At 34.9% G+C, this 14468-nt stretch overlaps 1 protein-coding gene across 2 annotated transcripts in view; it reads right to left on the bottom strand.

Annotated features, from left to right (window-relative positions):
* Col4a5 (collagen type IV alpha 5 chain) overlaps nucleotides 1-14104 on the bottom strand; it is a 216853-nt gene extending 202749 nt beyond the window's left edge. For both annotated transcript variants that reach the window (XM_077106377.1, XM_077106376.1), the window contains exon 1: nucleotides 14024-14104. In XM_077106377.1, the coding sequence (XP_076962492.1) occupies nucleotides 14024-14104 (81 nt within the window). The remainder of the gene's footprint in view (nucleotides 1-14023) is intronic.
* Nucleotides 14105-14468: the final 364 nt, after the last annotated feature.

The raw sequence follows: 14468 nt of genomic DNA, 5'->3' as shown, positions 1-14468 counted from the left end.
GAAGAAGGGATGAGAGTAAGATTCTGAGATGACAGCTTCCATCCCTGCCTCTACATATAACTAACTACATCTTTCATCAGTCACTATACTTTCCTGTAAAATGATGGAGTTCATCTCTGTAGAGCAGTGGTTTACAAACTGAAGAACCCAAAAACATTTGTTTATATCAGTAATATCTATCAATATATGCCATATAAAAATGAAAACTGGGGCCTTGGAGTGTAGCACTATGGTAGAGCTCTTGCCTAACATGTGTAAGCCCCTAGATTCAAAAAATCCTAATATTTAAAACATTTATTTATTTTAAAGTGACATAATGCATGCCAATATATATTTATGAAAAATATATCTTCCAAAATGAAAATAATTGTCCATACAAAAAATCACATACAGTAACATATTATCAATCTCATTAGAAAATTCTAATATTTGGAAAGCTGTCACACTTAACAGTGGCAGATGATTTTTCCAAAATTCTAATTCTTACTTTTGAAAACCTCAAACTTTTCATTAATAACAAATATCAAGAGTAGTTTTCCTTAAAATAATAGGATCACTTTGCTCAGTTTTGAGAAACTGCCTGTAACATATTGAAGTCTAAATAACCCTAGTCTGTCTTAGTTGTTCATTTCAAGGAAAAATGTGTTCCAAGTAATAATCAGTTCCGCCTACAACTCAGTTGCTCAAGTGCTTTTGCTAGAAACAATCACCTACTTCAGATTATTCAATTGCTTCATATATACATTACATTTTGTCATACACTATGTTAAAAAGATGTGCACTCGAGGTTCAAGATTTAATAAAAATCAATGCTACAATGAAGACACTGTTAGGTAAAATTGGATTTTCCCTGCCAAGAGTATGAAGAATATAGGACTGAGGTTGTGGCTCAGTGGTAGAATGTTCAACTTGCATGTGGAAGGCACTGGATTTGATACTCAGCACCATATAAAAATAACAGTATTGTGTCCCTCTACAACACACACACACACACACAGACACACACACACACACACATATATATATATGTTTTTATGAAGAACATAATTACTAGGACAATTTGATACACTTTACCAGTAGTTCTACCCACCATCTGCAAATGTGAAAACAATAGAAAAAGGTAAAATGGTCTCCATATTTTCTATGGTTTAAGTGTTTGTCCCCACCTCAAATTTACAGGTTGAAAACCTAATTTCCAAGGTAATGATCTTAGTAGATGCCTCCTTTGGGAGATGACTAGGTCATGGGGCAGACTCTTCATGAATGGAATTAGTGCCCTGTTCAGGACACAGCAAGAAGGTACCTTCTATGAACCAGAAAGCAGGTCAAGTCATCACCGTACACTAAATCTGCCTTAATCTTCAGTTTCCCAGCCTCCAGAACTATGAGAAATAAATTACTCTTGTTTATAATTCCCCAGACCCAATGTCCCTCCAACTCTAGAATGACTACAGTTATATAATCAAGATCTTTCATTTGCATGACTCTACAAAACATTAATTTCCCTATCTAAATAATTATTTGATATTTTAACAAATACCAATCTCTTACAAATATATTATTTTATTATGAAACAAGAATTGTGGCTTCCTTCCTGAAAAAAAAAATCCTTACTTTTTATTCAGATTTTCCCATCCTGTAACTTTTCTAGGTAGCAATTGCTTTAGCGGGGAGTGGTTGTGTAAGTTACTGGTCTAAATCTACCTTCATGATCCTACTCCATTTGCCAAATGTACTAGTGTAATCACACACATATAACACAAACCAATGGTATATAGAATGGAGAGGTGAGATTTTTTATAGACATTACATGCCTGATACAAAGGGATATACATGAAGAATTCATATGTTTCTACTAGACATTATGGTGTCTGGATGTGAACCATGGCAGCCATCTTATGAGTACCAGGGGTACTAATCTTGTTACAAATTAATAGGTATAATATGCATAGCAGAAAAATAGAAAAATCCTACATCTTTAATGGTGTCATTATTTGGCTGAATTAATCCTGGAAACAATTTACCTCCAAACTTACTATTATGGGAGTTAAATTTTTCTTTATTGTTTAAGATAACTGAATTCATGTTTTCTACCACTTGCAATGGAAAGTACTCTACCATATATAAAGAGGCATGATTATGCCTTTGTTCCACATACAAAAACATTTCACTGTATCAATTGATACATTATGAGATTATGGACAGAAAAGGACCTCCTCTCCTTTAGCAGGGCATGGAAGAGCTTATAAATACAGACTACAATAATTTTTTCTGTAGTGTCCCACTCTTAAGAGTACTTTTCCCTTCAAACTTTCAGATCTTCTTCAGTACTCTATGCTATACAAACTACATGAAATTCTGGAAGCAAACCAGCCAGTTCCTATATAAAGAGGGCTATATGATTGAATTACATCATGATATAAATGTCTTAATAGAATTTCTTAGAGTCCTATTTTATTACTCACTGTCAAAAACATAATTAACCAGATTAGCATTTATTTATGAATGGTGATTTAGTCTTTCTATAAGTTAATAAATAAACCCAATGTTTAGATTTAGATTTAAAAAGAACAAGTTAAAATTAAGTTTAGCAAAAGCTTATTTCATTCATAGAATTTTATTTTTGTTGTCTATAATTAGCAAATAACATGGGATTCAAGGTTCAAAAGAATAGCAAGTGCCATCACAGACTACCCTTTTGGTTAAAGGCCAGCAGAAGCCCCTAAAGGAATAAGGACAGTTGGACCTGGACAGATTATGAAGGTATTTACTCAGGCACTGATGCATAAAATGAGAATCTGGTTGGTTAAAATGATAGGAGCCTATGCATCAGATATAACACTAAAGATGCCTCTCTATACAACCTCAAGAATTACTGCTATTAAAAATAAATCTTTATAATAAAGCCTTGGCCATGTGTCTGGGTAGTTCATTTATAATGTTAATCAGCAAGAATATATTTTCAAAAGTGACTTCTGTTCCATGGTTGCTATTGTCAGAAGAGGATGAGATGATGGAATGATTACATTTTAAAAGAAAATCATTAGAGGATAAGACCAAATCAGACAACCAACTGGCAATCAATTGAGCGGCAATTCCATAGTCACTGTAGAACATAGGAAAAAAATTATTAAAACTGTCACACAGGCTCTCTTATACAATAGTGATAGGAGTATAACTGGTAAAAACCATTCTGGAAATTAATTTGGCAAGAGCAGATCTCTTATCATTCAGAAGCTTAAAGTTCAGCTATTCAAATGCCACCTGGAAAAGCCAGAATGCATAACAGTTTGGGATTTTACAGAGGAGTACATTTGAATTGCACAAGCAACAAGGCTGGCAAGTAGGCAATAAAGCCATTTAAGTACTGAGGAATTGCAGGGAGAAGGTAAAGTGGGAAGAATGCCAAAAAGCATGGGGAACCTCTTGTTCCACATGTACTTACAAGTTTGATTTTCTAAAAAGAAGATGCAGGCTGGGTTATTATCACTCCAAAGTGGGGAGAACAGATTAACAATGAACGAAGTTTCTAGAATACCACTAAGGATGAAACGAAAGCAAGGGACAAAACTAAGTCAAGGCACAGTCATTTAAGTGTAAGCCTGATAGACTTACAGTGCAAGGTCTGGTGAAGGAGATGAGGATGTTAGGCAGAAGGGGCTTACATTCTAGATGTATTCACAAAATTCTCCTGGAAGAGAGAGAATGTCAATGGATTGAGAGTATGCCATACCTTTGCTAAGCTAGGAAGAGTTAAGAGGAAGAGGCATTCAAGATGGGAAGGCTCTACCTTTTGTCCAGAGGGAAAAAGTAAGGAGATGCATACTTCAAAAAATTAAAATGTAGGCCCTTAAGGATAAATGGCCTAGGCAATAACAGTAAAGAATTATTAATGGATGGGGCCAACCAAGTCAACAGTTAGATGGAGTTATAGAAAGAACAGTGGGAATTATTCAACATTTCCACATACCTTTATCTTTCTAACTTCCACCATGTATGAATTAGGGACTGAGGAAAAAAATCACATCAGCAGGTTCCAGAGCTACACTGCACTGTTTCAAATCCTGGCCCAATCACTTATTAACTGTATGACCTTAGCAAATTATTTAATCTCCATGAGCCTCAAATTCCTTGTATGTAAAAGTGGAAATAGTGGGCAAGGATTTTACGAACAAAACCCACAAAGCACAGAAAATAAAAGCAAAAGGAATAGGGTTACTTAAGCCAAAAAGCTCCTGCACATCAAAGGAACCAAACAACTGTGTAAAGAGGCAACCTACAGAATGGGAGAAGACATTATTTATGCAAATAATACATTTGGCAAGGGGTTAATGTCCAGAATATTTAATGAATTCCAAAAACTCAAGAGCATAAAAACAAATAACCCAATACAACTGGGCATGCATCTACACAGACATTTCTCAAAAGAAGACATACAAATGGCCAACAGGTACATAAAAATATGCAATAATTAATTAGCATCAGGAAAATACAAATCAAATCCACAATGAGATATTACCCAGTAAGAATGGCTATTTCTAGAAAGATTACAGATAATAATTGCTGGAAGAAAATGGAAAAAATGGAAAGCTTGAACACCACTGATGGGAGTGTAAATTAATATAACTATTATAGAAAAATGTATGATTGTTGCTTGAAAAATTAAAAATAAAACTACTACATGATCCAGTGATCTCATTCCTCAGTATACATGTCAAGGAAATGAAATCAGTAGGTAAACGAGGCATCTATACTCCTATTTTCTTACAGTGTTATTCACAATAGTCAAGAAATAGGGGGAAAAAACTAAGTGTCTATCAACTGATGAATGGATAAAGCAAATGCAGTACATATAAATGACAGAATACTATCCATCCATAAAAAGGATGAGATCCTGTCATTTGTGACAACAATGATGGAGTTTATTAGGTTAAGTAAAATAAGCCTGGGACAGAAAGGCAAGTACTACACGTCCTGGCTCATAGGTGGAACTATAAAAATTGATCTTTTAGATGTTGAGAGTATAATGGTGGTTACCAGAACCTGGGAAGAGGTTGATCAATGGGTACTAAGTTACAGTTAGATAAGAGTAAGAAGTTCTGGTATGCTATTGCAGACTAGGGTTAATATACATAACAATCGTGTATTTTACATTTCAAAAAGCTAGAAGTGCCCTGAGGCTTGGGAGTTCAAGCCAGCCTCAGCAATGGCAAGGCACTAAACAACTCAGTGAGACTTTGTCTTTAAATAAAATACAAAATAGGGCTGGGGATGTGGATCAGTGGTTGAGTGCCCCAGAGTTCAATACCTGGTACCTCCCCCACCCTCCCCCCAAAAAAGCTAGAAGAGGTCATTTTGAAAGTTTGCACCATAAAGAAATGATAAATCTTTGAGGGCACAAATACACATTTAACCTGTTTTCAAATACATGTTTAACTTTAACAGGGTAACACAGTGCACACGTTACCCTGTCAAGATGTAGAATTTTGGGGCTGGGGATGTGGCTCAAGCGGTAGTGTGCTCGCCTGCCATGCGTGCCGCCCGGGGTTCGATCCTCAGCACCACATACAAACAAAGATGTTGTGTCCGCCAATAACTAAAAAAAATAAACATTAAAATTCTCTCTCTCTCCCTCTCTCACTCTCTCTTTAAAAAAAAAAAAATGTAGAATTTTTATGTATCAGTTAAAAAATAAATTTTATTTAAATTAAAAAGTACTCAAAAAAGTGAAAATAGTACTAACAGGTGTAACAGCAACCACTATAAAAGGCAATCATAATTTATCTGTTGATACAGGCTTGTGTGTGTGTGTGTGTGTGTGTGTGTGTGTGTGCGCGCGCGCGTGCGCGCCCGCGCGCGCGCGCGCGGTATCAGGAATTTAACCCAGGGCTTTATGCATGCTAGGCTATCACTCTACCACTGAGTTATATTCTCAGCTCTTTTTAGTTTTATTTTCAAGACAGGGTCTCTCTAAGCTGCCCAGGCTTCCCTCAAACTTGTAATCCTCCTGCTTCAGCCTCCAAAGTAGCTGGGATTATGGATGTGTGGCAATGTGCCAGGCTGATAATAGACTTTCTAAATGTCAGAGTCTATTGCTAGTATCAAAGACTAAATATAGCCTTTAACCCAGTAATTTCCCAAGAAGGAGGCAGTGGTGATAAGTAAAAAGTTAAAAATATAGAATAAAAAATGTCCATAGCAGGTTCAGGTTGTGGCTCAGTGCTAGAACGCTCACTTAGTATGTGTGAGGCACTGAGTTCAATCCTCAGCACCTCATAAAAACAAAATAAAGGTATTGTGTCCACCTACAACTAAATATATGTGTGTATACATATATGTGTATGTATGTATAATGTGTATATATATATATATATATATATATATATGTATTTTATACACACACACACATATAAAATAAATGTCCACAGTGGCACTTACTAAAATAGCTAAAAATCTTGAATTTTTAAAATATATCCTACTAAAGTGAATAGGCAAATACTGTATCGGGTGTATACAGGACAATAATTGTTTAAAAATAATGGTTTAGGGGCTGGGGTTATGGCTCAGCGGTAGAGCGCTTGCCTCGCAGTGCAAGGTCCTGGGTTCAATCCTCAGCACCACATATAAATAAATAGTTATTGTGTTCAACTACAACTACAAAAATAAATATTAAAAAATAATAGTTTAAAATCAAGAATTTTGGGGCTGGGGTTGTGGCTCAGTGGTAGAGCACTCGTCTAGCATGTGAGAGGCCCCGGGTTCAATCCTCAGCACCACATAGAAGTAAATAAACAAAATAAATGCATTGTGTACAAATAAAAAATAAATATTAAAAAACAAAAATTTTAATAATGGGGAAATGTTTCATAAGTAAAAACATTGAAATAAAAAATTGTATATAGTATGATTCTAAATTATTTTAAATTTTAATCAATTTAATTTAAAATAGATACATAGAAAGGAAAATCATCACAACAATAAAAGAAGCTCTTTCTGGGCTATAGAACCTATAAACAGGTTTTTATTTTCTTCTTTGCACATTACAGAATTTTCCAATATCCCAATATTGAGTGTATATTTATTACTTTTCTTCAGACAAAATCAACATGTAAGTTGGTTAAATGAATGAACAAATATATACTTATTCCCTCCAAAGAGTATATAAATGAATAGAAAAAAAAACAGATTAAATCCCATGAAATAAAAGTATGTAAAATCTAATACTAAACTAAGAGAGGCTAAATATTTCATATGTTCAAAGAATGGTACAATCAGCAATTAATATGATAGCAAGGAAAGTTTCACAGGACTTTTTATCTATTCTTACTAGCATGTACACTTCATGAAGTCAGAGACCCTGTCTTACTTATCTTTATTAATAGTGTGTAACACAAAATAATTTTGTAAAAAATATAATTCCATGAGGGTATAAATAGAAAAATGTAAATAAATTCTTGAGTACTGGGGCTGGGGTTGTGGCTCAGTGTTATAGCACTTGCCTAACATGTATGAGGGACTGGGTTTGATCCTCAGCATCACATAAAAATAAATAAATAAATGTACTGTGTCCATCTACAACTAAAAATTTTTCAAAATCTTGAGTACTTAGGGTTTGTTAAACAAATATGTGTTGAAAAAATGTAAACATTATGCTAGAATTGAGCAAAGTCTTTGATCCACAGGATTCGAATCAAGATGGAGAACAAATATGTATGCAGTACTCAAAAGATTGTAGGAAAACTCAACTAGGCTAGAATGGAGGGAGTATATTGTAAAATGTAATGAAAAAAAAAAAAAGGTTTGATGAAGGGAGAAATCACAATAGGCCTTGAAAATCAGATAGAGAATTGAAGCAGGAAATGGCAAGTCAAGGGACTGAGAATGAAGTTCAGTGATAAGGATGTGCTTACCTAGTGCAAAGCTGAGTTCCATCCCCGACAAACCCCCCAAACAAGAGAAAGGACAAGTTAATAAATAGTTTGAAAAACAACAATGAAACATTATTTTGAGTGTGTTACATAACTTTTCTCACTTTATCCTCAAAATGATCTGTGAGATAAGTTCTGCTGTCTCTCTTTTGCCAATGAGAAAATAAAGGCCCAGAAGTTACTATTGTACTAAAAGTCAAACATCTACTAGTCAGATTCTAGGTCTGACTCTATAGGCCAAGTTAAAACCTCTGAGTAAGATCTTTGCAAATTCCACTAAATATGTCTGAGAGTTACAAAAAATTGTGAGATCCCACTACATCAAAGATATATCTATTTAGTGCTCTTGGACTGGAATCAGACACACCATTATGAGAGAGAGAGAGAGAAATACATATACATACACACACACACAGGCATGCACGCACGTACACAATAGACATTCTAAGAAATTGATATAAAAGTACATATGTGTTTATGTATATATACATATATTTTATAGTTTTGTCTGCTGAGGATGAGAAGCAATGACATCACAGTGGCAATGAGCATGACAAGCACTCAGATCTTGGTTTCTAAATACCATTCTTTAATAAAAAGTATCAGAGCTCCCTGGAGAAATGGCTTATTCCAGGATTAAAGCAAGGAAAGTAGAAATGAGCCTAGAACATTTTGTAGTGCTGGAAAGTAAGGGAATGCTCAACAAATGATAGAAACATGTTGAACAGACTTAGAAGCCAATGTGAAGGGATGCCTGTTGGCCAAATCTGTAGTAATTTTGGCAACAGATTAAAAAATTGTACTAGGAGCATAATTCATTATAACCCATACAATACAACATTTATTAAGTCTATAGTTCTATAAGTAAATAAATGACTATTTAAATATATAAATACACAAATTAAAACAATAATATTGGAGCTGGGTTATAGGGGTGGAGCACTCCTATAACCTCAGCCACTGGGGAGGCCAAGGCAGGATGATAGCAAGTTCAGAATCCACTTGGGCAACTAAAGGAGACCCTGTCTCAAAATAACTTTTAAAAAATGGGCTGAGTATTCCTCTGATTGGGTATTAATATCCAGAAGATTTAAAAATCAAAAAATTACACGAAAAGCAACCAAATAACCCATTCAATAGATGAGCAAAAGAACTAAACAGCAACTTCTTAAAAGAAACACAAATGGCCAATAAATATATGAAAAAATGTTCAACAACTCTAGCATTCAGGAAAATGCAAATCAAAACTACACTAATATTTCATCTTACTCCAGTCAGATTGACAATGATCAATAATAAAAAAAAAACAATAAATACTGGTGAGAATGTGGGGGAGAAAGGTACACTTGTACATTGTTGATGGGACTGCAGACTAGTACATCCACTCTGAAAAGCAGTATGAAGATTCCTCAAAAAAACTAGGGATGAAACTGCCATATGACCCAGTTATCCCACTCTTTGGTACTTTCCCAAAGTAACTAAAATCAGCATACTATACAAAACATTCACCTCAATATTTATAGCAGCACAATTCACAATAGCTAAATTATGGAATCAACCCAGATGCCTGTCAATTGATGAATGGATTAATGTGTACATATACATATTGGAGTTCTACTCAGCCATTAAGAAGAATGTAATTATGGCATTTGTTGATAAATGGATGGAAATGAAGAACATCATGCTAAATAAAATAAGCCAAACTCAGAAACTCACATGTGGAAGCTAGAATAAAATAAAAGAAAGGGGGAGGAAAGGATAGGATATTATAAAGATACAGGGAAGATCAGTAACATAGAATGAGGAGATCTAGAGAGAGTGGAGGGATGGGTAATGGGAGGCAATGCAGAATTAATTCTTAAATAATGTTATGTGCATGTATAATATGAATATACCAAAGGGAATTTCACCTTTATGTATAAGTAAAAAGAATCAATCAAATATAAACAGAGGCACTAAAGGAAGTCTACTACAGTAGAGGAGGGAGAAGGAGGAAGGGAGGAAAAGGGGGAGGGAAAAGGGGGATCATAAACTGAAATTAAGGTCCATGCACGCATAATTTTCTCAGGATGAACCCAACTACTATGTATGTATAACTATATATCTCTCATTAAAAAAGAAAAGGCTAGCAATGTAGCTCAGAGATAATATTTCTGGGTTCAATCCCTAATACTGAAAAAAAGATACCAATAATAGTGGAAAAGGAAACATTCCATTATATTAGAATTCAATTGATTAATTAATATATTTTTTTGAAAATTAAAATCATCATTTGTCACTGTAATAATTATTCAGGTCAAAACATTACTAGATGCTAAAACTGTGGGCAAAAGTATGATGAGAAATAATTTTTTTTACAGACATCATTCAGTCAAATAAACAAAATAGGAAAAAATGTACACACTCTTTCACAGTCACAGGACATACACATATATAAACAGATGCATAAGACTAAAGACACATAGGTAGGTAAATGAATATAATTGGACATGATGGGGTAAGTAAACTGGTAACAACAATAAAACTGAATTAAATATTTTAAACAGAAATGTGCCACCAACCACATATACACTGTTTTTTCACAGTAGACATTCCTGAAAAGTTCAGCATATTTAAAATTACTGTGGAAATTGACTAATTAAAGAATCATAAGATAATTTTTTTCTTTAAAATCAATTATCTACCATAAGTTATAGGTGTTTTATGAATCTATTTTTTATATATTGTGATTACATAAAATCAGACAACCTGTAATAGCAATTGCTTTTAAACTACATTTAACTTACCTCACTCTTCATAAATATGAATTTAGAGATCAAACTCTGATCTTGTTAAGTCCAAAGCTCCATCTACCATCATGCTATGCTACTTCTTCTAACATCAGCAGGAAGAGATGCAATCTCTGCCATCATTTCTATTGTACCTTCTGTGTCACCGCTCCAAAAAAAAGTAGCAGAAGTCCAAATACTCTGAATACTCACTAAATCTCTATTGACTACATACAAAGGAAGCAGTATAAGAGTTGTTAATGGCAAACAATCTGAGTCAAATTGTCCAAATTTAAATTTTCCAGCTCTACAACTTACTATCTGTGATTTTTGGCAAATTATTTATCCTCTATGATTTGTATTTTCCTCATCTGCAATAATTGTATTTACCTAATAAGTCTGTTATGAAGACAAGTGTTCATCATGCATGAAGCCCAGGATTTGATCCCCAGCACCACCCACCACACATATACACGATTAATTATGACAATGTCTATTATCTAACTAGCAAAGTGCCTAGGATATAATAAACACTCAAAAATGTAAACTATAATGATAATGAAGACAATGATGACGAACTGTTTCTATGAAGTAATGTACCTCATAGAGGAAAAATTATTTCATGGCTACAAACCACAATCCTGTCCTTGATGAATACTTGCCACTGGTTACAAGGCACATAATATATTTAAATTATAGAAATCTACCCACTTTACTGCACAAAAACCAACTTAATAACATTTGGATAGTAAAAGTAGTGTAATTTTACATTGTACATATATCCATATCCATAAATTTAAGTATATATATCCTACTGAGTCAGTCTATACAAGTATGATTATCTTATAAAAATATGCTGTTTTCTACAATAATTAAAACAACAACAACAAGAAGAACAATAATAATAAGAAGAAGAGAGGGGAGATTAGTAAAGTAAAACAAGTAGATCAGGGGAAGGAAGGAGGGGAGGGAAAGAGAAGGTATTAGGCAATGAAATGAGTCTGATTATGTTCTATGCATATATGGATATAGCATGATGAATCCCATTATTACATAAAATTATAATGCATCAATAAAAAAGGCCAAAACTGATATTCCCATTTCAATCTAAACCTCCCTTTTTCTCTTGTTGCTCTCCTTTCAATTACTTTATGCCACCTAATGAACACTGTTTGAGAAAATCTATATATTGTGATATCCCACCATCTTGGTATGACATTAAAATAAAGAAATCACTTAACTATGAAACAATAAAGCAATGTAAGTAGCAATATTCTTCCTGATATAAGGACCTAAATACTAGACTACTTCAGTCAACAACTAGCCCAGTACCATCCAGTTTCTCTCTGAAGAAGGTCACCAATATCGTTAGCACTACTATGGAGAGCAGATACCATTCATATTTTTGAAATAATTAAAACTTTCATCCAACTAGGATATCAATGTGTGAAGCATGAAAATCAAATCTCTAACTTAACGAAGGTATAATATTCTAATAATAAGAAAATGGAATGCAAAATGACCTTTAAAAATCACAGAGGAGGAAAAAGGAAAAGAACTGTAATTTCTTCATGTACACTACTTAAAGAATACAAGAAAACAAGCTTCCCCCCATATTTTGTCAATCATAAAAAGAAACATCATTTTTAATATAAATTGATGTGTAGGGTTGCTATACATACCTGTGTAATTGGTATCTGGTGCACAAGATATAAGCAATGCCGACATAAAAAAAGAGACAAATATTTAATGAAATATCCACAAAATCTTTGCCCCCAGGGACAAATGCCATAAGCAGCAGATACCAAGATGTTTTCAAAATGAACTATTTTTAATAGCACAACTGTAGTTTCAACAACAGTCTACAGTTCTCTTGACTGGCTACACCTTACCCCATTAATGATGTTCTGCATCAAAAAAGCAATTTCAAATTATTTATTTACTTTGATGGAGGAAAATTATATCATGCATAATTTAAAATATTTGATAGGTATGATTTTTCAGCATATTTGCCATCATAATTGTATTGTGCTCACAGTAATATGAAAGTAAGTTTTCATACCTTGAGTACACACTTTCTGAAGAACAGAAAGAGGGCAATGTGGTCTGAGGCATGCTGAGTGCTGTAGGGAAGCTAGACAGCTAACTTAAAAGGACTTAGATAAGCTATAACATAGCAACTGCAGAATTGATAGTCACTCAACCATGTGAAGGCCTAAGCCATGATCTCATATTAAAGTGTTTTTAAAACCACCCATTATGATCACTCAAATAAAACATTTAAATAATTTGTCACACACTTATTCTTTGGAGGTTAAGTGAAATTAGGGATGATAGATACAGGCAGGAGAACATTTTCTATGACAAACTCATTCATTCATTTGCATCTACCTCTCATCACCAGAATGATAGTGGGTGGGACTACCCAGATACCCTTCTGGAGAAATATTTAGGTATTAATTCTAAATTCCTAAAACCCAGTGGATCTTTTTGCTCTGTCATTTCACATATACATCCTCCCCTACTCTCCTTTTAACTCAGAAAAGCTCATTGTGTTTGGAAAAAAAAAAAAAACAAGAATTATTTCCTTTAAATAGGTGATGAGCAAATTCTCAATTTGTTCAGCTGTCTTTGTGAATTAAAAAAAAAAAAAGGAAACAAACAAAAACCCATCACTTAAAAAAAAAAAAAAAACAAAAAAACACTCAGAAGACCTGAAGCCTGAGGCCAACTGTCTTTACCTCACTTGGCTTGGTATGATACCTTAGCATTTGTATAGCAAGGATGTCAATAGGGGAAAGCAGGTCATTGGCTTTTACTGACCAGTGCTTCATGTTGCTTAAGGAAAGTGGAAAGGGGACGAACTTCTATGGGGTCGCCTACTACTTTGATGGAAGCTGGATTTTAGAATGTCCAAAATATTAAACTATAGGCAAAGTTTAAAAAAAAAAGAGTGCGTGGGCTGGGTACAAGTAGTGAAAAGGTTAGCCTGCAGGCTGGAAAACACCCTAAGGCGGAGGAGGGGAGGAAAAGTTTTAAATACCCACCAGAGCCTAGTGATCCATTAATAATCGTCTCCCACCCTGCCTCTGCTCTTGCCCCAGAAGCGCTAGCTGCTGGGAAGCAAGTAACCCTATTTTTAAACACTTAAAACTCTCCCTTGGACTTCAGAAGGCTTGAGTTACCAGAGTCGTAAATAAGATGTTTCTTCCTAAACAAGTGAAAGCAAATTGGAATTCCCTAGACAAGGCGAAGGAGAAAAGAAGGTAAAGGGACAAAAAGTGACTTAAGCCTGAGAGTGCGGTGATGGGGCGGGGGAGGACTTACCGCAGCCTCTGCGGGCTGCCCCCAAAGACTCAGGGCCAGTAAGGACAAGCCGGCAGCCAGGGTGACTCCACGCAGTTTCATTCTTCTCCGGCTCCCGCAATTTCTTCAGCACCCGCACAAAATCCCCGGCTGGCTCGGGCCAACTGACATAATCTTGAGGATTTATTGGGAGAGAGCTAGAACAGGAGAGGGACAGCGAGGGTGTCCCAATTGTGTAGGTCGGCTTGGGTGAAGAGAAAGAAGCTTTTCAAGTAGAGAGAGGGGAAAGAAATAGAAAATAAAAGAAAGAAAGAAAGAAAAAGAAGAGGAGCTATTCCTCCCTCCCCCCTCCCCTCCCTAAAGCCGGTCTCTCGGGAGCACTTTTCCCTTCTGTCCAGACTTGCAAACTTTTTCCTCACTCAAGTCCCACAGATCTACTTTCCGCCCTCTAGTCCCCCTCCCGCAC

This window comes from Callospermophilus lateralis, chromosome X (assembly GCF_048772815.1).
Source record: "Callospermophilus lateralis isolate mCalLat2 chromosome X, mCalLat2.hap1, whole genome shotgun sequence".
Taxonomy (NCBI): Eukaryota; Metazoa; Chordata; class Mammalia; order Rodentia; family Sciuridae; genus Callospermophilus; species Callospermophilus lateralis.
This window is presented reverse-complemented; position numbering and strand designations above follow the sequence as displayed.